General features: G+C 37.4%; 1 protein-coding gene across 1 annotated transcript in view; it reads left to right on the top strand.

Moving 5' to 3' along the window:
• Nucleotides 1–23,581, top strand: part of Dock3 (dedicator of cytokinesis 3) — a 187,819-nt gene that overhangs the window by 54,776 nt on the left and 109,462 nt on the right. The window contains exons 5-7 of the mRNA XM_013028052.1: nt 1,086–1,141; nt 2,947–3,043; nt 19,033–19,181. Coding sequence (XP_012883506.1) covers nt 1,086–1,141; nt 2,947–3,043; nt 19,033–19,181 — 302 coding nt within the window. The remainder of the gene's footprint in view (nt 1–1,085; nt 1,142–2,946; nt 3,044–19,032; nt 19,182–23,581) is intronic.

The raw sequence follows: 23,581 nt of genomic DNA, 5'->3' as shown, positions 1-23,581 counted from the left end.
TTTTTCCTTTTTGCTTATGTGGTGCTGAGGAATCGAACCCAGGGCCTCAGGCATGCAAGGCAAGCGCTCTACCACTGAGCCACCTTCCCAGCCCTCTACTGGTAACTTTCATCCCATGTTGTTCCAAAGAACAAGGAACTCTGGATATTGCCAAGTATGCTATGGGGACAAAACTGCCCCTAGCTGAAAACTTTTGCCCACAGATGATTATTTTCCTTTTATTTTCTAATTTTGAAACACTTCAGGTATTGCTTTTCTCTCAAGATGCTTTTATGGGAATCACTATTCTCATTGCATTTTATTTTTAAAATCTTTATTAAATTTCTAGAAAGTTAGAACTTGAATAAATTAATGTCTTATAAATGAGTGGAAAGCTGTATTTTGTGATATTACATCCTATTTATCTTAGCAATATTTGTGATCTGTGCTACCTCTCAACATTGCTCCCAGTACTTGTATTTGAGTATCCGTATGAGACTGTGCACGATAATTACCTTTAAATTTTTGAACACAATTTTTAAAATTTCATGTTACTAAATAACAAAGTACCCTCAAATATAATGGATTAAACTAACAAATCACGGCATAGCATTCATACGAATGAAGGATTTGTTTGTACCACAGGCTCCCTACTGACTAGCCACCAGGGGAAATACTCCCCTGCCTACTGAGTAGGCCAATATTCCCCTGGTGGCATGGATACAAATGGCTGAAAGGTCCTACAGAGAGAGTTTCCTGAGGCCTGATTTATCTAAGAATACTGAGGCTAGTCCAGGATATCTGGTATGGTTATAACTGAAGCATATCTTCGTCTGTGGTATAATTGTCCTCTGTATCTCCTGGAAAGTCCACAGAGTGATTGTAAAGCATCCAGAAGAGCTGAATTACCCTGAGAGCTATTCAGCTAGTTGTCTATAAAGGACCTGCTTGTCTGACAATTCCTTGGTAAGGCTGTCAGACATAAGGGAAGGAAGGAACTGTCAACTAGTCTGTCATATTTACTGTGGTTTCATTGATCTTTTCTTATCTATGAGATGTTTGTCACAATTTACCTTTTCTAACTGGAAATCTTTTCTCTTTTACAGGGGATATTTCCTGCAAATTATATTCACTTGAAAAAGGCTATTGTCAGTAATAGGGGGTAAGTAATTGTCCTTACTAAATTTATTTATAATTATTATAGGTTGCAGAAGAATTCTATGTGTGTCTTTTTGGTTCATGGTATGAAGCATATTATTGACAAGTTTTTATATAGAAAATATATATTCCTTATTTATAATCTTGAGGATATAAATAAAAAATACAGTATCTGGTGAAGTAACTCTTAGTTGTGAATTTTATTAAAAAGATATATATATATATAGTATGCTAAAATATATGTGTACCATTTTGGGAGTAATTGATAGATTAGCAGCTTAGCAATGATTTTGTAATGTTTCTATATATCAAAGTGAAGGAAACTTAAGATCTTTTATTTGCAAGCAGAAATTGACCAATTTAGAAAAAAAATTTATATGATTCTGAGCATTGAACACAAAGCCTTATGCATGCTAGACAAGCACTCTACTAATGAGTTATGTCCAAGTTAATTTTTTGTTTTTTTGGTTTGGTCATGGGTTTATTGAAGATAAGAGTCTCATGGACTTTCCTGCCTGGCCTGGCTTTGAACCTTGATCCTCATATCTCAGCCTCCTGATTAGCTAGGATTATAGACATGAACCACCTGCACGGACCATTTTGTGTTTTTGGTTTCTGTTTTTTTGGGGGGAGGTCTGGTCGTGGGGCCTGAATTCTGGGCCTGGGTGCTGTCCCTCAGCTCAAGGCTAGCACTCTACCACTTGAGCCACAGCACCACTTTCGGCTTTTTTTTTCCCTGCTTATGTGGTGCTGAGGAATGGAACCCAGGGCCTCAAGCATGCAAGGTAAGCGCTCTACCACTGAGCCACCTTCCTAGCACCCATTTTGTGTTTTTGATACCACAATTTATATCTTATTATATGTCTATTAACAAATTATTTTAACTACCGTTATTTTCAATATTTTTAATTTTATATTTTTGTTGGTCGTGGGGCTTGAATTCTGGGCCTGGGTACTGTCCCTCAACTGTTGAGCTCAAGGCGAGTGCTCTCCCACTTGAGCCCCAGTGCCACTTGCGGTTTTCTGGTGGTTCATGGGAGATCAGAGTCTCACAGATGTTCCTGCCTGGGCTGGCTTTGAACTGTGATCCTAAGATCTCAGTCTCCTGAGTAGCTTGGATTACAGGCATGAGCCACCAGCACCCTGCTATTTTCAATATTTTTATCTTTTAATTTTTTATATCAGCAGTATGATTTTTACACCATCATTATAGTGTTATAGATTTTTCTGAATTTAGTACATTGTAAGTTTGAACATTAATTTTTATATTTTCACATCTTTTTTGTTGCCAATTAGCATTCTTTCAGTTTGACTTAAAGTGTTTTCTTTTTGCAGGACAGATTTACTAGGAATGAAGTTGCTTAGTTTTTGTTTGTCTGAGAAAGTTATTATTTTATACTATCATGTTAATATTTAGTGTCCTTTTATCTTTAGCTTTAAGAATTTCCTATGAGGGGGAGTGTAGTTGTGGAGATGGGAGGGAAAGGATGTAGGGGAAAAACAAAGGAGGAGGCAACAATGCTTGATAAGAAATGTACTTATTACTTTGCTCATGTGATTGTAACCCTCTGTACAGTATTTTCACAATAAAAAACTTATTTAAAAAAAAGAATTTCCTGTAGCATGTTTTGCCATGCAGAACTTTTGGTTTTCTGAGAAAGTCTTTATCTCTCTTTCTTTTGTGAAGGACAGCTTTGTCCTGTTAACATTTCCTTCCTTTAAAATTTCAATTAAACACACTGAAAAGTGAAACAGTATTGTGGAGTTTTATCAAAGATAATGTGGTTATTTGTGTGGCTCTGGTTCTAGGCAATATGAAACTGTGGTTCCACTTGAAGATTCTATTGTGACTGAGGTTACAGCAACTTTACAAGAATGGGCCAGTCTGTGGAAACAATTATATGTGGTAAGTAATTGATTATAGCTTAATTGACCACTAAAGTTAAGTTGTACCAAATTAAGAAAATTATCCTGTCTGTTTTGTAGTTGGAAATTTATGAGTATTTTTAGTTTTCCAAATGCATGTGCTTAGTATTAGCTGAAATGTAGTAGACTGAATTCTACAGTACTACAAAGGAACAAAAGAAAAGAATGAGTAATACTTGCATTTTCATCTCAAGGGTATCATGCTGCATAGAAATTCAATTTCATAGAGCTGTATATACTATGACTTTGTTTATATAACATTCTCAGATGACAAAATTTACAGCGATGGGATAGGTCTGTGTTTACCTCACACATTATACTTTTTGCTCAGGATTGCTTTCCAATCAGATCTTTGGTGCTACCATATTAATTTTAGTACTTTTCTATCAGAATCGTACTAACAAAACATAAAAGCAGACATATAGATCAACAAAAGAGAAGATCCAGATAGCTATAGAAGATCACACACAGCTACAGTCATCTACTAATTTTTGGTAGTATTGGGGTTTTTAACTCAGCACCTTGCACTTGCTAAGCAGGTACTCTACCCTTAAGCTTTGCCCTCCTGACCCTTTTTGCTTTAATTATTTTCCAGGTAGGACTGTACACTTTTTTGCCCAAGCCAGCTTGGACTGCAGTCTTCCTACTTACACTTCCTATGTTGCTAGAATTACAGTCATGTTCTACTACATCCAGCTTATTGATTGTCTCAAGGTTTTCCCAGTCTTTAGCCAAACTGCTTTGAATTGTGATCCTTCTGATTGACACTTTTCCAAGTAGCTAGGATTGTAGACATTAGCCACAGTGCCTGGCTAGCATTTGAGTTTTGACAAAGGCACCAAAAAATATATATTGGAGAAAAGACAGACTCTTCAACTAGTAGTACTGGGAAAAATGGGTGTCCATGTATAGAAGACTGAATCTATACTGAATGGGGAAAAGCTGAAAAATGTTTCCTCTAAGAATGTTATATCCAGGTGCTGGGAAGGTGGCTTAGTGGTAGAGCGCTTGCCTCGCATGCATGAGGCCCTGGGTTCGATTCCTCAGTACCACATAAGCAAAAAGAAAAAAGCCGGAAGTGGCCCTGTGGCTCAAGTGGTATAGCACTAGCCTTGAGCTGAAGAGCTGAGGGACAGTGCCTAGGCCCAGAGTTCAGGCCCCACGACCAGACCCCCCCCCCAAAAAAAAAAAAAAAAAAGAATGTTTTATCCAGGTGCCGTTGGCTCATGCTTGTCATCCTAGCTACTCAGGAGGCTGAGATCTGAGTATCATGGTTATAAGACAGCTCAGACAGGAAAGTCACTGAGACTCTTATCTCCAATTAAGCACCAAAAAAAAGCAGGAAGTAAAGCCAGCCTGGACAGAAAAATCCACATGAAACTCTTAACTCCAGTTAACCACTCAAAAACCAGAAGTGGACCTGTGGCTCAAAGTGGTAGTGCGCTAGCTCTTGGGCCAAAGAGCTCAAGGACAGTGCCCAGGCCCTGAGTTCAAGCCCCATGATCAACCAAAAGAAAAATAATATAATAATATTCTTGTATTATTCACTATATTAGTGAAAGTTAGAGCCATGAGAAAAGAGATACAAATGAAAGGCATTCAAATAGAAAAGGGAAGAGACAAACTTCTTTATTATAGAAGATATAATTTTGTATTTAGGTAAAGCTAAAGATTCCATCAAAGATTATTAAAAGTGATACATGAATAACTGTGCAGGATTCAAAATCAACATAAAAATCAGTAGCATTTTTTACCCTAATGAGTTTGTTAAAATAGAAACAATTGAAGTAATACCATTCACAATAGCTATGGAATAACAACAAAAACAAGAAAACACCTAGGGACAGTTTTATTCAAGAAAAGACCTCCATAGTAAACATTTTGAATCACTGAAGAGAGAAATAGAAGGCACAGCAAACAGGAAACGCTTCTTGGGTTGGAAAAATTAAAAGTTAAAATTTTCTTACTTCCCAATGATATTGACAGGTACAGTGTGATCTACCAAATTGCATTCTTCATAGAATTAGGACTTTCCTTAAACCCAGTGAATTTAAAAGGACGCCAAAAAGCCAAAGTAATCAGCTGGGCAGCAGTGATTCACACCTGTAATCCTAGCCACTCAGGAGGCTGAGATCTGAGGATGGCAGTTCAAAGCCAGCCTGCACAGGAAAGTCCATGAGACTCTTATCTCCAGTAAATCACCAGAAAACTGGAAGTGGTGCGGTGGCTGAAGTGGTAGAGTGTGCCAGCCTTGAGTTGAAGAGCTGAGGGAAGCTCAGTGCCCAGTGCCAGCTGAAGTGCCCAGGCCCAGAGTTCAAGCCCTACAACCAGGAAAAAAAAAGCCAAAGTAATCTTTCTTGAGTAGAAAGGACAAAACTAGAGGCATCATACCTTATTTCAAGATATATTGTTGAGACAGCATAATAGTGGCATAAAAACATACATAGAACACTGAGTTACAATAAGGATCCTACAACTAAACCCACATACATCCATCTTAACAAAAATGCCGAAAGCACAGCCACTTTAAGAAATGGTGCTAGAAAAGCGGGATATGCCAGAAGATTGAAACTTGAACCTTTCACCCTATGAATGGGTTGTATAATATGTATGTATACATACTCTCACAAAAACGTAACAGTGAGATAAGATATAGTGCTTATTCACAAGTAATACCACTTTTTGCTTTTCAACAAAACCGAGATTTACACTTAGCCTCAATATCTCTCAGTGACTAATGGATTTTTTTTTTTTTAACAGTTCATTCAATTCTAGCCTACAAGGGTTTGATACCACTTCTAGGCAGCTCTGGCTAAGATTTGGCCTTCTGATACACTTTGCTAAAACCCAAGACTTGTCAGGTTCCCATAGGCAAGTGTAAGCACTGGCAAATCATTATCTTTTTACTTCAGTGTACAACTTAGTTTCTAGTTTACTAGCCTATCCTCTCAATCATATGTTTTGCTTTTAGTTTTTATTTTTAGTTTTTTGGGGGTCCGGTCGTGGGGCCTGAACTCTGCCTGGGCGCTGTCCCTCAGCTCTTCAGCTCAAGGCTAGTGCTCTACCACTTGAGACACAGCACCACTTCCGGCTTTTTTCTTTTTGCTTATGTGGTGCTGAGGAATCGAACCCAGGGCCTCGAGCATGCAAGGCAAGCGCTCTACCACTGAGCCACCTTCCCAGCCCTGCTTTTAGTTTTTTTGTGAAATGTATCTTTCTCCACATATTGTACATAATAGGTAGCTCATGTGGATGATTCTCAACATCCACATCCACTTGTAATATGCTTGGATTTAAAAATAAATAAACACTGCTGGCTATTGGAAGCTCGTGTTTCTTTTTGAGACAAGGGTCTTTTCCTTTTTTTTTTTTTGGTGCTGGTCCTGGGCCTTGAATTCAAGACCTGGGCTCTGTGCCTGAGCTTTTGTGCTCAAGGCTAGTGCTCCAACACTTGAGCCACAGCTCCACTTCCGGATTTTTTTTCTTTTGTGGTTAGTTGGAGCTGAGAGACTCAAGGACCTTCCCAGTTAGGCTGACTTCCTAACCGTGATCATCATATCTTAGTGGTGCCAGCTCCGTTCCCTTTTATTAATGAAAATGGCTTACTATAAACTCAAGACCTTTTATACATTTGTAGCCATTTTGTGTTCTCAGCCTCTTGAAGTAGGCACTGGGATCCTTGCTTAGTATTAGGAATTGTACTGTTAGGTCATCTTAATAACACACTACCAACAATGTTCTTTCTTCTACTATGAACTATCTTTTAGCGTTAACAGTTGATGGATGAACAATCTGGATTATTTTTGTCTGAAACATTGTTTCAAACCATCCCCAGAGTCACTAGTTTTACATTGATTAATCCTCTTTGTATCTCCATATTTGGCTTCATGGAGTTGACAAACATCTTTTATCCTTGTACCATCTAAAGACTTTGTGGCCCATATCATGACTTTTTTGAACCTGTGTAGATGTATTATTAGTATAAAAATAATATGAGCCAGGCACTGGTGGCTTACACCTGTAATCCTACCTACTTAGGAGACTGATATCTGAGGATCATGGTTCGAAGCCAGCTTGGGCAGGAAAGCCCATGGAACTCTTTTATTTTTTTTGGGTCCGGTCGTGGGGCTTGAACTCTGGGCCTGGGCACTGTCCCTCAGCTCAAGGCTAGCACTCTACCACTTGAGCCACAGCGCCACTTCCGGCTTTTTTCCTTTTGCTTATATGGTGCTGAGGAATCGAACCCAGGGCCTCATGCATGCAAGGCAAGCGCTCTACCATGAGCCACATTCCCAGCCCCACCCATGGAACTCTTATCTCCAATTAACTACCAAAAAGCCAGAAGTAAAGCTATGGCTTACTTTGTAGAACACTAGCCTTGAGGAAGCACAGCTCAGGGACCCAGCACCCAGACCCTGATTTCAAGCCCTAGCATGGGCATGAGCATGTACACACACACACACACACACACACACGCACACACTCACGCGCACACACTCACACACACAGTATTCAGTTGTTAGTCCTCACTATGTATATCAATACAACAGGAATCTATAGATATATGCTTGCGCCTAGCTTGCACTTAGAACATTTTCTTCATTAATGATGAGATTACTTAGCTTGTTTTGGATTATTTGTTACTTTGCTAATAGTCATTGAGAATTTTAGCTAGAGCTTTTAGATTTGTTAAGCTACTTTAAGACAGTCTTGGGAAAGAATATTTGATGCAAAATAGGAAATGAAGTAATACTAAAATAACACTAGAAAATTGATGCCTGAGACCGCACTACTCTCATGATTCCATACAACAGAGTAGATTTTGTTTCACTTGCCATTGGATATCATTATAATCCAAGGCTGTTTTATCACAATGTTCCTTTACAATATTCTGCAAAAAATGTTTTGTCAGATAAATGACATTCTTTTGAGTAAATATTGTTTGGGTTGAGTTGTTAGTCTTCTTTTAAGCACAGTTTCACCGGAAGCATATTTAATATTTTAGGCATCAGGTGATAGATTGATAGGAAGAGCTTGTGTTCTTTCATACATAGTCCTAGTGGAGTTGCATATCTTCTCATATTTGTATGCAGAAAATAGGAAGAGCAAATTGTACCCTGTGGTATTCTTCCACTGGATCTTAGCACAGCTCTGAGCCTTGGTTTCTAAGTCTGAATTATGATGAAAGCATATTAAAAAGGTCAAAATATAAGACTTTCCTAATTTCTAGGAAATGTTTTAACAACATGTGGATAGAAATTGTTTTCTAAAGCTGTATATTAAAAACATGCAAGGGCTGGGAAGGTGGCTCAGTGATAGAGCACTTGCCTTGCATGCATGAGGCCCTGGGTTCGATTCCTTAGCACCACGTAAGCAAAAAGAAAAAAGCTGGAAGTGGCGCTGTGGCTCAAATGGTAGAGCACTAGCCTCCAGCTGAAGAGCTGAGGGACAGCGTCCAGGCCCAGAGTTCAGGCCCCACGACCGGACCAAAAAAACCACAAAAACAAAAAAACAAAAAAAACATGCAAGAATATAGCAGTATTTAGAGATGGTTGAAAGGGTATACATCTTTCGGTTTCGTCACCAAGAGACTAAGAAACTATATTATCTTTGTTCTCAGAAAAGAGTAGTTCCAAGAAAGCAGATGTCTGCTTCTCTTACAATTCTATGAAGTACCCAATATTTACAAATTTGTTTTTAGAAACTACGTATGTTTTCGTTCTTGATAAGTCCATACTTACTAATTTATTCTACATGAAAAAATTAAATAGTGCTTCTTCTCAAGTTCTAATTTCTACCTAGGTGAATCAGCCTCACTGGCTTTCATGTCAGGTCATTCTCAGCAGACACTGATACCATTTTAGATAGATAAAGTCACTGGGAGGAGTGGAAGTACTTGAACTTCAAAATTTACAACTGGGCTTGAATTTCACATGCCTAAATTTATATCTTTGTGGCTTCATACAAAATAGTTAAACACTTTTTTCTAGTTATCTCAACAGTAAAATTGAAACAAGAGCCAGAATATTGGGTTATTAGGAAGATAAGTAACCACAAACGAAAAATAGTACCTAGAGCTCTTTTTAGATTATCTGTCATGTAAAAGTGCTAAAGGTTAATTAAAATTAAATGATATTCTTAAGATGTGTCAGATGCTTATGTGACAGTTTTCTCGGTAGATATTACAGTTCTTAAAGCTGTTCTTGGACTTCCTAATCCTTAGCTGAAATTCTTAGTTTTGTCAAGTTGATGTATTGTCCTTGAAAGTTGATTCTTTTCTTGACCAATCTTAAGAAAAACAATCATTTGAAATAAAGCAGAATCAATTTATAGGATAAAAAAAGACTCCACTTTTAAAAGACTGAGTTTACAAGTTCAGTATTTTTTAATTTAGAAATTGGCATTTGATTTCCAGGAAAATAAATATTTGATGGATGTAGCAAATTTGCAACCACAAGTGGAGAAAATAAAGTATCAATATGACTCATGCCTGATTTCTAAGAGAGTTGGAGGAAACTATTATGAATGGTTCCATTACCACTGTAAATACCCAGTTATGAAGCCATATACACTATGATATTGGGCTGACAAATGAGAGCTCCTTTCATAGAAGCAGAAAGTAATCATTTCTAGAATGATTAGAAACTTCCACTTGAATGAATTAAAAATCTTGGCAAATTCAGAATATAAAATTCATGTGGATGATTCTCAACCTAAGAATTTATTTCCTAAACATAGTAAATATCAATGTAAACCTATAAAGTACACATATAGTTAGGTTCTTCCTAAAACATTTTTGGAGGAATAAAAGAGATTATGTGTTAAAGTTAATTTGACCATTATTTTATTTGTTACTTCTCAGCTTAAATTTCATCCTACATTAATTTTTACAGAGTAAGCAAAAACAAAGGTTGCATTTGGAATTTGGAGACAATAAATTGGTAAATGCATAGTTCATTCCTTTGATGACTTATACTTAATTTCTGTCTGAACTCTACACACATTTGAATGTCCATGCTGAAGTGAAACTACATATCTACTTAGTCTTTTTATTATTGTTGTTCTTAAATATTTGTACAATGGAGTTACAGTTATATAAGTCAGGTTATGAGTACAATGTTCCTTGGTCAATGTAACCCCTTCCTTAATTCTTACCCATTCTACTTAATCTTTTTTAACTGAAGGTTTTTGTGGTAATATATATATATATATATGTATATACACACACACACACACACATATGCATATGTATATATAAAACATAAAAATTACCATTTTAACTGTTTTAAATGTGCACTTTTGTGCAGTTTATATTACCATCCATCTCCAAAGTTTCTTTCACATTATCAAACTGAAACTCATACACATTAAACATTACTCACGGAAAACATCATTTTACTCTTTTTTATGAATTTAACTTAGCACCTCATAGGAGTAGAATCATGCAATCCTTTTGTGACTGGCTTATCCCACTTAGGATTAATGTGGAAGGCATAAGTAGAATGATTGAAGACTTGAAGCAAAATGGAGATCTTATCCTGAAGATAACTAAATCAAAAAAGGGATAAAGATGTGGCTTACCTGGTAGAGTGCTGCCTAGCAGGTACCAGGCCCTGAGTTCAAATCCCAGTACCTCCATAAACAGCCACAAAATAACAGACAAAAAGAAAAGTTTGCCGCATAATTTGAAAGCAAATAGCTAGTGTTTAAATATAGAAATAGAAACTTTTGGTCAACAAAGAGAAAAACATTTGTAGCTAAATATTGCTATTCAATTGACATTATTGATATTAACATTAAAAAAGATAACTTAAAAAGAAAAACAAAACCCTACAGTTAAGCCAGGTGCTCATGGCTCAGACCTGAATCCTAGCTACTCAGGAGACTGAGATGTAAGGACTGAGGTTCAACACCAGATTGGCAGGAAAATCCTTGAGACTCTTATCTCCAATTAATTCCCCAAAAAAGCCAGAAGTGGCCCTGTCATTAACCTTGAGGAAAAATACCCACCACCACCACCACCATCAATGCTCAAAGAACAGTGCCCAGGCCCTGAGTTCAAGCCCCAGGATTGGCACCAAAAACAACAACAACAAAAAATCCCTGACAGTGAATGTTTAGGTTTTATTTATGATTACTCTCTTAGTTTCCACAGTCTAGAATTACACAGTTGGTGACCTAAATGTTGAATGTTCTTAGGCCTGCCTTATTCTGATAATTATTCTAGTAATGTAAACAATCAAAATCACACATTGAGAAACTTTTCTGCTGGTATTGTTACCATTAAACACAAACTGCCAGCTCCTGTTTTTTGTATTCTCATTCTGTAATTTACATAGCAATACATTATTAAATTAAAAACAAACATTTCAGGGAGGGATTCTTTTTAGACAGATAGTATTTGTTTACTAAATCTGTAATACTCAGGTAAATATTTTAAGAAATGCTAACCCTATTGAATACTAGCCAAAATACCAGACACCTTCTGGTATGTTGGCAGATTGTTTGTATTATTCTTTAACAAGTGTTAGAATAATCCTATCTCTTTATTTGCTCATTGACTTCACTTGTTTGTTTAGGATGGGTTTTTAAATTGTTAACATTACCCAATGCTAAAATTTGCCACCTTTCATTTTCCATTTTATTTACATATTTGAAGGCCTTTTGCAATTTAATGTTTTTGATTTTTGTTGGCCTCCTAGTTAGTTTTTTTTCCAAAAACTCCTTTTTTCATTCCTACCTTGTTGGTAATATTTTTTTTTTCTTTTGGTGCCAGTCTTGGGGCTTGACACTGTCCCTGAGCTTCTCTTGCTCAAGACTAGCACTCTACCACATGAGCCACAGTGCCATTTTTTTTACTTTTTCTTTGTATGTGGTACTGAGGAATGGAACCCAGGGCTTCATGCATGCTAGGCAAGCATCTACCACTAAACCACATTCCTAGCCTGTAATGATTTTTTTTTTACTTCTTTTCACCTTCTCTGTATCCCCTGAAATTCATCCCGTGATAGGATTTAATTTGTTTCTTACACCAAACTGTTAATTTCACAATTCTTTGTTATTGCTCTGTCCATAAGCCACCTTTGACTTGTTTTCTTCTGGAACAATAACTTTACGTGTGTGTGTGTGTGTGTGTGTGTGTGTGTGTACAATAACTTTGTGTGTGTGTGTGTGTGTGTGTGTCTTTTGCTAGTCCTGGGGATTCAACTTAGGGCCTAGGCTCTGTTCCTGAGCCTCTTTGTGCTCAAGGTTAGTGCTCTACCACTTGAGTCACAGCATCACTTCCAGCTTTTTCTGTTTATGTGGTACTGAAGACTCAAACCCAGGGCTTCATGTATGCTAGGCAAGCACTCTGTCACTAAACCACATTTTCAATCCCACCTTCTATTTTTTTTTAACATCATTTTTGTTCACTCGGTCTGTGGTTTCACAAAAACAATGTTTCCCAAATATAAGCCATATCACTTGACTTAAAGCAGCATGCTCCTATTTCTAATGCTTATTTTCTTGTTAGTCCTATCTGCCAGAAGTAGTTTAGTTGACTCAACTAGCCTCTGTGCTCTCATGCAGGTTCTTTTAAGAATTGATGACAATAATACTGCAGATATAATTCTTGAATAATTGTTACTTGGGATACACTTGTAGAAGGGCATGTCATTAGTGGTAAACAGGCCTGAGCAGAGCATATATCAAGTTTGTACTCTCATCAGAGTAAAATGATAAATCACTCATTCAACAATACTGAGTGCTTTCAATGTTTATTCAGTATTGCAGCATGCCCCACATTGTTTCTGGGGATATAGCAGTAAATAAAGGTAAAAATCTTGTGCTCTTGGAATTGACTTTCTAATGCATGAAAACTGATAATGCATTTAATATATTTTGACATGTATAGTGCTTCATATTTATGACTTACATCCAACATTGGGAAGCTTGTGTGTATATGTGTGTGTTGGTGGGCCCTGGAGCTTGAACTCAGGACTGCTCAAGTCTGGTGCTCTACTACTTGACTCATAGCTCCACATCTGGCTTTTCTTGCTGGGTAATTGGAGATAAGAGTCTCATGGGCTTTTCTGCTCGATCTTTCTTCAAACTGTGGTCCTTAGATCTCAACCTCCTTAGTAGCTAGGATTACAGATGTGAAACTTACCCAGGCCTGGTGGGAAGCTTCATTTTAAAAGCAGTTTTATAATTGGCATACAAAATTTCATCCATTCAAGTATAAAATTAAATGACTTTGTAAACTTACATTCTAGTGCCAATACAATTATGAACTTCTTTTTCCATTTGTATATCCTCTTTGCTGAAGTATTTGTTCAAATTGTTTGTCTATTTGGTAAAACTAGTTTGTTTATTGAGATTTGAGAATTCTTTCTATATTTTGTGTGGTTTTAAAGAAAAACTAACTTTAACAAATTCAACGTAGCCCATTCTTTAAAAGTAAAAATCAGTTCATCAATAATATAGAAAATTTCTTCATATAAAGTTATTTTTAAGACAGATAAGCCTAAGCCATATTATTTAAGGAATACATACATAATAGTTAAAATATAAGGAGAGACTAGTAGGGTATGACTGAAGTATTATTTGTTTGACAGGTTTGCTTACCGTAAGAAATAAGAACAGAGAACAAAGATGTAGTGTCCTAATAAGGTTCTTGGCAGTCATTGTTCTGAAGCATATCTAGAAGAATAGGTAATGATTAGAACCACGCCCAGAGCAGAGTATCTGCTGGAGGGAGGGCAATGAAAGAGGTATGGCAATAGCCACAGTTACGATCCTTACCAGATAAAGTTAACTAGTATAATAGCCCTAGATTCATTCTCATCATCCCCCTACGTACTCATTTTCTTTCCTCTTGATATCCTTCCTTCTTTCCCTTCCTCCCTCCAGCTAATAGGGTATATTGTCTGTACCTAAAAGAAATGTGAAACACCAGAGCAAGAATCAGTAGTAGAAAGGCAGGAAACATTCTCATAATTTTTTTTTTTTTTTTTGTCGGTCGTGGGGCTTGAACTCTGGGCCTGGGTGCTGTCCCTCAGCTCTTCAGCTCAAGGCGAGCGCTCTACCACTTGAGCTACAGCGCCACTTCCGGTTTTCTGGTGGTTTATTGGAGATAGGAGTCTCACAGTCTCTCCTGCCCGGGCTGGCTTTGAACCGCGATCCTGAGATCTCAGCTTCCTGAGCTAGGATTACAGGCGTGAGCCACCAGCGCCCGGCTCATTCTCATAATTTTTGATAGTGATAAACCTGAGGTGCGCTTGGAAAGTGCAGGGGGTGCATTGTTTGCACTTTTACTTAAAAATTCCCCAGCTTTCTCCCCAGTAGGTGAACAGAGAACTAAAGTAAACTAAACCAGAAGTAGGATTTAATAAGAAACTCCTGGTGCCCTTGGAATCATGGCCCTATGTGAAAGGGCTGCTCCTGCTGTGTTTCCAGACAACCTGCACATAAATGTGTACTTTCTGTCTGTCTGCTTTCCTTTGCTGCAGCAGGATGACTCACATCCTAAAGGAGCTTGGTTGGCAGGGTAGCTGCTATCATTGCTGCCCTGTATGTATTGTCACCAGTGTGTGAAAGCGATCAATGGACAGATGCTATGCTGTAGTCAAGAGAAAAAGCTTTCTCCAGGGCTGCCTACTGTGGAATGTTTCATTTCCCATCTGCTCTGAAAATGAGACATATAAATGATCTGGCTTTTGTGTTGATGCTGACAGGGGATCGTTACACTAAAGCAGGGTTTACTAGTCTCATTTATTAATATTTAAATTAGTAAGCATCAGTGAAGGCTGGATTCAGATTCTTCTTACCTTTGTGATTCATAACAATCCCATTTGCGGTGGGGAGTGAAGAAAAGCCTTTTATAGTAGTGATCATTGAAATTCAACTTTTTTCTTTTGCCAGTCCTGGGGCCTGAACTCAGGGCCTGGGCACTGTCCCTGACCTCTTCAGCTCAAGGCTAGCTCTCTACCACTTTAGCCAGTGCCACTTCCGGCTTTTTCTGCTTCTGTGGTGCTGAGGAATCAAACCCAGGGCCTCATGCATTCAAGGCAAGCACTCTACCACTGAGTCACCTTCCCAGCCCTTAGCTAGTTCTTTAATGTGCCTAAATGATATTCTCCTAATAGATATTTTTTCTAGTTCTGGCCACGTTTAATTATCTTTCTGTCTTTGAAGACAAACATTAAACTCTGAATGTTCATGCCCTAAAATATATGTTCTTCTCCTCCATCCATACTTGTATCAGCATTTTAAAAATGCATGCCTGTATAACTATTCTCACATGTGCTTGCTTGCATTTCCTTTCATGTATAAGTTTTCTCATAATGAGTATTCCTCTTTTTCAATTTACCTTGTTTTCCTTGTTCTCTATGTCCCAACGCTGTGGCAAAAATAAAATCCTTTCAATATGTTCAAACATTCTAAAGTATTTTATCGGGTTAATTTTGATTTATTTCCTTATTCTTTCTCTGTTCCTTCCTGCAGACAATATGTGATAGAAAATATTGCTAAGTATTTTGCATATTTTTAATGTATTTAGTTTACTTTTACCTTTGATTGGTAGTTTGACTGGACATAAAATTATTTGTTATAAGTAAGATACAGACTTTGGCCAAGTATGTTGATATACTCAAGAGGCTGGAGCAAAAGGATTGAGGGTTTGAGTCCAGGTCTGGGCTCAAATACAGTAGCAATACAATACAATAGCAAATTCTAGGCCAACCTGATACTGCCACAAATTAACCATCCAACTCACCCACCCACCCATACCAGAATTGTTTCGTAATTTTCCAGCTTCTGATCTTAAGATATTTCTGGCATGTCAATAGAATGTCATTCTGTTGTAAATCATATATAACTCATTTTCCATGAAAAATTTTAGGATCACCTCTTTGTCATCAGTGTTCTAAATTTTTGCAAAGATGTGCATTAACTGGTTTTTTTTTTTTTTCCTCATTGGCTGGCACTTTCAATCAGTACCAGTGAACAAAGTGCCTATTTGTGGCTTCAACATGTTGTTTGGGTTTTTGACAGTATGCTTGTTGGTTCTAAAAGAGAACCTCCATTTCTTCATGTATTCCAAGAGGCACCAAACAGAAATAGCCTGACTAGTTAAGGGCTAAGAACTGACCTAGTTCAATGATGTCACATTCTTTTGTTTTTGATTGGTGGTGGGGCTTGAACTCTGGGCCTGGGTGCTGTCCCTGCGCTCCTCAGCTCAATGCGAGTGCTCTACCACTTGAGCCACACCACCACTTCTAGTTTTCTAGTGGTTTATTGGAGATAAGAGTCTCATGGATTTTCCTGCCCGGGCTGGCTTTGAACTGTGATCCTCAGATCTCAGCCTCCTGAGTTGCTAGGATAACAGGCATGAGCCACCGGTGCCCAGCTGATGTCACATTCTTTTGATCAGAACCATCTCAAGGTTTGTACAGATTGAAGTACATGGATAAATCAACTGTATTCCATGCTAAAGGACTGTCAATGTCATACTATTGGGAAAGAGCACTAGGAGCTGTTGTAATCATCTTTGAAAAATAGAATTTGAATTTGTGAATTTCTAATTTTAAAAATGATTATAAGCTGGGTGCAGGTTGTTGACACCTATAATCCTAGCTACTTAGAGTGAAACTTGAAGATAATAGTTTGAGGCCAGCCCAGATAAGTCTTGAGAGACTCTTATATGTGGTGCTTTAGTATCAGTACACTTGGCTATCAGTATACTTAGATAGAAAAAGCCAACAACCTTTTTTTATAATTAGTGTTCACAAATCTCAAAGCTACCCAGCAATTAAACTACCTTTCCCCTGTCAATTTAACTTACTGTTACCAGAGGGGGGAATCCATATTACATCTTTTCCTCAATTCTCAAACCTCAGAATACCCTTTCCCACTCCATTCACTTGATGTTGTTGATCTTGTTTTTTATTCTCTGAGAATGAAGCAGAGGAAAAAATTTAGTCCTTTCATCAAATCTTAGAACTCTGTACCACTGCTCACATTCTATGACTTTCCCGTCCTGTGATAGTACAGTATCCATGAGTTCAAGCAACTTAAATAATCTAGAGATTTATAAAGTATATAGGAGGATATAGGTAGGTTATATGCAAATGTGATGCCTTTTTATATAAATTGTAGCACATGCTAGGGTTTTGATATCTGTGAGGATGCTGGAGCAAGTCCTGTTCAAATAAGAAAAGAACAATTGTATCTCTAAGCCAAACCCTCTCTTTTTGTCCTAGGAGCTATCTCCTCCTTTCTACTGAAGAATTTAACACTCGAATCATCAATTTTTCTCTCTTACTTGGTCATTTACTTCATCAGACAAATAAATAGTCTGAATTTAGCTTCATTAAAAAAAAAATCCTCCCTTAAACACACAACCCCATTTTACTACCCCCTTCTCAGCTTCCAGTTAACAGCTAATTCTTAAGAGTTATATGGGATCTTCTTTCTCTACTTCCTTCTCTCACATCCTCTCTCGAACTCCAACTATTTTATCAAAAGTATTTTTGTAGAGTCATTGATGGCTGTTACGATACCAACTTTCCTGGGCAGTTATCATTCTCTATTTAACCTGCATTTGACAAAATCCTTCTTAAATTCTAATTTTCATTTGGCTTTCAGGACATATTTCCCTACTACTTTTCTTCTTACCTCACTGCTTACTCTTTCTTAGTTTCCTCTACTTAGATATCTCTTACTTTCCTGACCTCTAAGTGTTGGAACCTAAGTCAGACTTACCACATTCAAAGTTGAACCTATTTTTCCTTTTTCAGACATGTTTCCCAGGCCATAAAAATGATCCTTGAATCCATTCCTAATCTGCATCTAATCTGTCAGTAGATTCTGGTACCTCTATGTACAGAAACTCTGAGCCCCTAAACTGAACATGGTGGTGTACACCTGTCATCTAAGCATTCAGGAGACTGAGTGAGGAAGATTGCAAGTTTGAGGGTAGCCCTTAGTTACATGAGAACCCATCCTGCTTAGAAAAAAACAACCCTCTATTACCACCATCATTAGATCATTTTAGTAACTACTACATACGAGTTTTACTTATCCTGTAGTGCATATTTATCTGTCTTCAAAAATAATCATTGGTTGGTTATTGACCAAGATTTTTCCAAGAATTTTAATTATACAAAATTATACTTCTAACAGAAACAAAATCCTAGATATTCAAAAGTCAAGATTTTGCTTATGAGCAAATAGACTTTGGTTTAGCAATCTCTTCTGAAGCATCTGCTCTCAGGGCACTTAGATTTTTACTTGTAAGGTAATAACCACTATAATGTCTGTAATTATGTTCAGTATGATGTTTCTACTTAACTCTCGTAAAGGTGATACTTTTTATTAAACTGAGAAGACTAGAAATCTCTGGCTCTAGGGACACAGACTGTTTAGAAAGGCTAATTAAAAAGCTAGAATGAGGCCTAGAAACCAAGAAATTAGTCTTACTCCAGAGACTGGCTTTATTTTGAAACCTCAGTACTTCAAAATAGGGCAGATGATTCTCCCTCCCCCTCTTTCAACTTGGTTGCCGGGTGGTTGAAGTCTTTGCTCTTGAGTGCATTGTAGCTTCTGCTAGAGAAAACACTTTTGTCTCCTGTGTAAGTTATCATTCTGATTAAGCTTAGTAACTTTGATTTACTGTGAAATGAGAGGCAGCGATCATACTTTTGCATGAAGCAGATCCATTCTGTTAATTTGTTAGATGTCATGATATACAAATTTTAGATAGTAGGAACTGAAGAGTTTTAAGACTTTCTGTGGCTAAAGATGTTATAGATGTATTCTTGTACTTAATTTTCCATAGACTAAGATTTTTAACTTAGCTCCTCTTTACATTGCCTTTATGGTTCAGGAAATGAACACTTTTCATAGTTTAACTATTTTTCTTTCTCTTTTCATTCTCTTTCCATATCCCTTATTATATTTCACTCAACAACAAAAATGCCCTTTCAGAAACACAAAGTAGATCTTTTCTACAAGCTACGTCATGTGATGAATGAACTTATTGACCTTCGAAGGCAGCTACTGTCTGGTCATTTGACTCAGGATCAGGTGCGGGAGGTTAAACGGCACATCACGGTGCGCCTGGACTGGGGTAATGAGTAAGTATAAATATTACTTGGGCATCTCTCAGTTTTACTTATGATAATGCAGTCTTCAGGGAATTTAAACTTGATCAATGCTTTGCTTTAATGATTAATAGATAATGGTAGATTCTCCACTAAGGGTTTTATTTTTTTAGTTTGCTCTAGGTATAGAGGTTGGTTCTAGTTAGCAAAGGACATTCCTGTTTCTAATCATAAACTATCTCAGCTTGTTTTCACTTCTAGAAAAAAGAATTAATGAATTGGGGCTGGGTGCTAATGAGTCATGCCTACAATCCTAGCTATTCAGGACACTGAGATCCTAAGGACTGAGATTCAAAGCCAATTGGAGCAGAAAACTTTTTACTAAACTCTAGCTCCAATTAACCAGCAAAAAAGCTGGATGGGAGGCATGGCTTCAGTGGTAACATACCAGCTTTGAGCAGAAAAAGCCAAGGTGTAAACCCAGTGCAAGGCTCTGGGCATAGAGGAAATGACCTATCCCCAGAGAGTAGAAATTTGTAAAGAACTTTAAAAAATTAAACACAGTCCTCAAATATCCACAAAGAGAATCAATCTAGAATGGTCCACTGTGAGAATAAGATTCTAAGATAAAGAAAGAATATGACTTCCAAAACGAAGCATTCAGAATAAGAAGATAAATTTTATGTAATTAGATGCAAGTAAAACAAAAACGTGAGAAATAATTGAGCAAATGTAACATAAAGGTTGACAAAGCAAGATTCTGCATCAAATATTGTAACTTCCATTATAAAGAACAAAGTCAATAAAGAGAAAAAAAATTCTCACCCCTCCCACCCCTCTTCCCATCCTGAGGCTTGAAGTTGGCCTGAGCTGCTCTGTCCCTGTGCTGCTTTTGCTCAAAGCGAGTGCTCTTGAGCCACAGTGCTATCTCTGGCTTTTCCTGAATAGTTTATTGGAGATAAGAGTATTCATGGACTTCCCCACCCAGGAACTGCAATCCTCAGATCTAAGCCTCCTGAGTAACTAGAATTAGAGGCATGAGCCACTAGTCCCTGGCTAAAGAGAAAATTTTGTAAAAATAAGGAGAATTTCCCAGAACCAGAAAATATAGGAGCAAAAGAGCCCAACATACATTTACTTTAATGAATGGAGGAAGAAACAAAACCAAAACTTCCACAAAGAGGCACATTAACATATTCTGGGGATGAATCTTTAAGGATGGCTCCTTTCTATTTTTTTTTTTTTTTTTTGGGTCCGGTTGTGGGGCCTGAACTCTGGGCCTGGGCGCTGTCCCTCAGCTCTTCAGCTCAAGGCTAGCACTCTACCACTTGAGCCACAGCGCCACTTCCAGCATTTTTCTTTTTGCTTATGTGGTGCTGAGGAATTGAACCCAGGGCCTCATGCATGCAAGGCAAGCGCTCTACCACTGAGCCAACTTCCCAGCCCGCTCCTTTCTATTTTTATATGGACTTGAGGTTCTCTTGAAAAGTGGAAGACTGTTTCAGGAAAAAGGAAAGAACCATGGGCTATTATAAGTCTGAATGGATCTGGTCCATAGTCATTAGTAGAAATCAGAAAAAAATGCAACCCTAAATTTTTAATTTGTAAACTTTTTGACTAAAAGCTTCTAATCCTTGCTATTTTTGTTTAATTATATCCTTTCTTGATTCTGAACAGATTTGCTTGGTATAGGCTACAGCGTACTTGTATACTAATGAGTTTGAGTAGTAGAAATTACTACTGATTCTGCTTTCTTCTTAGCCCCAAACACTACTATGTTATAGCAAAAGGCTGAATGTTTCCCCACTTATGTGTGACTTATCACCATTGAGTTATTCCAATAATTCAAGAATAAGTATTTATTTGAGCCTACAACATGTACTGGGATCATTCTAGGCTTAGAAAAATAGCTGTGAGGGGCACTCGCCTTGAGCTGAAGAGCTGAGGAACAGCACCCAGGCCCAGAGTTCAGGCCCCACGACCAACCAAAAAAATAAATAAGTGGGAAACTCCAAACCCCAGTACTGCAAAAAAAAGAAAAGAAAAAAAAAGTTGTGACTAAGGATTGATTCAAAATTCTTTCTGATGAAGCCCTCTAAGGCTTTGAATATCTATATGAAATTCTTTAAATTTTATGCTTCATTATAATGTTCTAATTTTATTCTATTTTCTATGTTTTTCTCGTGGGCTTCATCATCTGAATCACAGGTATAGTGATCACAGAAAATAGTTTTAATTTAGTTAATGACAAAATAACTAACCTGTTAATTAAATATATTCACATAGTGGCTACCAAGGAAAGGTATTGTGCTAGGTCCTAGGTATAGAGATCATAGACAAGAAAAAGAAGAGGGGGAAAGGAAAAGAGAGGGAAAGAGAGGAAGGAAGGTGGGAAGGAAGAAAAGGAGAGAGAGAGATTGACAGCAAAATTTTAAGGATTTTGACCAAGGACTGGTGAGTACAATATGAGATAGAGAGAGAACTCTGATAAATAACTGGAAATTGATACAAATTTCAAATATCATGAAAGGGGAAATGCTGAGCCATAAACCTTTCTGCCACTACCTATAAAGTTACATGGAGAAAACTTGTTGGGGAAGACTTCCTGCAGATTACAAACTAAACTTGTATTGCTTAGTTTCAACAACAATTACCTTAATGAGAGACATAATTGAAAAGAAAGTGGTAACATGGATGAGTTGTTATAAATGAAAATCCAAGAAAGGAAGAAGGAAAGGAAGAAGGAGAAAAATTATAGAGGGGGGAGTAAGGGAAAGGAAGGACAAAATGCAAGGCAGGGTGGTTCATAACTACACCATCAGCAGTTCCAAGCCTGAAGCAGGAAGCATTATCACTTTGAGGCAAGCCTGGACCACACAGTGAAGTCAAACTTGAAGCTATATTTTAGCTAATGATATAACACATAATAGTAGTGATTGTAATAGCAGCAGCAGTCACACTTTCCAGGCACAGTACTGAGTGCTTTACATGGATTAATGCTGAGAATAGCATTACAGTAGATCAGACAGTGAGACTTGGTGGAAGAGGCAGCAAAGCAATCTGACATCAGAGCCATGCTCCTGATGACTCTTCTGCATTACCTTCCTTTATTGTGACAAAAGGGAAGAGTCCACGTTGACCATTCCCTGCATGTACCAGTCTCTGTTCTTGAAGTTACCCATGGGGAAAAAATAGACAGAGCCACTTTTCCAGGGTGAAATTTGTAGTGAATATTACATTGCTTTTTTCTGTGTACTCTTTCTGTCTGCCTCCTCCCAATAAGGATAGTCACCAGTTTAACTTTTGCCATTCTTCATTAAAAATAGTCTGATTGAAGATAGTACATGTAATTTAGGTTTAGTTTTTGCCATATCATCCATTATCATTCTCTGATTTCCAAAGATAATGAAAGGTACTGTGTTCAAGCTACTTACCTGAACAGGAAAGTGCTCTATTAACAGGAGAGAAATCATGATGAATAAGAGCATGTGCTTGACTTAAAAGCAGTATATTCCCAGTATCCAACACTATTGGTTTGGTACATTATAAAACCTCAGAGACTATTTGTGGGATGTGTGGATGGGCAGTTGACTGGACAAGCAAGTTAAGGGTGTCACAATGCTAAGGTGAGAGTTTGCATAGATTCCAGACAGGCCCATCACTATGTGTCTTAACAGCATATACACTCACTTCTAGCCCTACCAACTAATGCCATGTGAAGCTTTCTTCAGTTGTTGTATCTGAAATGGCTCTTTTGATTGTATTACATATTCAATCCCCTTTTGTGTATGGGTCCTAATAATAAGGTTATTCTATATTTGTAAGTTCTGTGTCTGTGGTTTCTGCATGTAGGGATTCAACCAATAATGGATGTAAAGCGTTTTTTTAAAGTTGCCACTGTTTTTTCCCCCCCTAGACCATGTAGTATTACATCTGTTTACATAGCATTTACATTGTATTAGGTATTACAAATAATATACAGATGGTGAAAAGAACAAAGATTATGTAGATTATTTACAAATAAAATGCAATTTTATGTAAGGGACTTGAGCTTCCTTGGATTGAAAGTGAGTGTGAGTGTGAGTGAATGTGTGTGTGTGTGTGTTAGATCCTAGAACTAATCCTTCAGTTGTCAGGGGGCAACTATACATTTTTGTGACCTCTAATGATATACTGTCTTATTTCCCGCCTTCCCTTACTCCTCTCCTTTCTTTTTTCATGGACACACTGTCTAGCCCAGGCTAGCCTTGCATTTTCTATGTAGTTCAACTTGGACTCAAATTCATAATCCTTTTGCAAGTGTTGGGATTATAGGTGTATACCTTCACACTCAGTTTCTTTGTTCTTGTTTTTGAAAACTTAAAATGATAATGATATACAAGAGGTTCAGAATATATTTTAAAAGGCTAAATTTATAATTATATTTTCTAATA

This window comes from Dipodomys ordii, unplaced genomic scaffold, assembly GCF_000151885.1.
Source record: "Dipodomys ordii isolate 6190 unplaced genomic scaffold, Dord_2.0 Scaffold107, whole genome shotgun sequence".
Taxonomy (NCBI): Eukaryota; Metazoa; Chordata; class Mammalia; order Rodentia; family Heteromyidae; genus Dipodomys; species Dipodomys ordii.
Note: the sequence above shows the minus strand (reverse complement) of the source record. Positions and strands in the feature narration are given on the sequence as shown.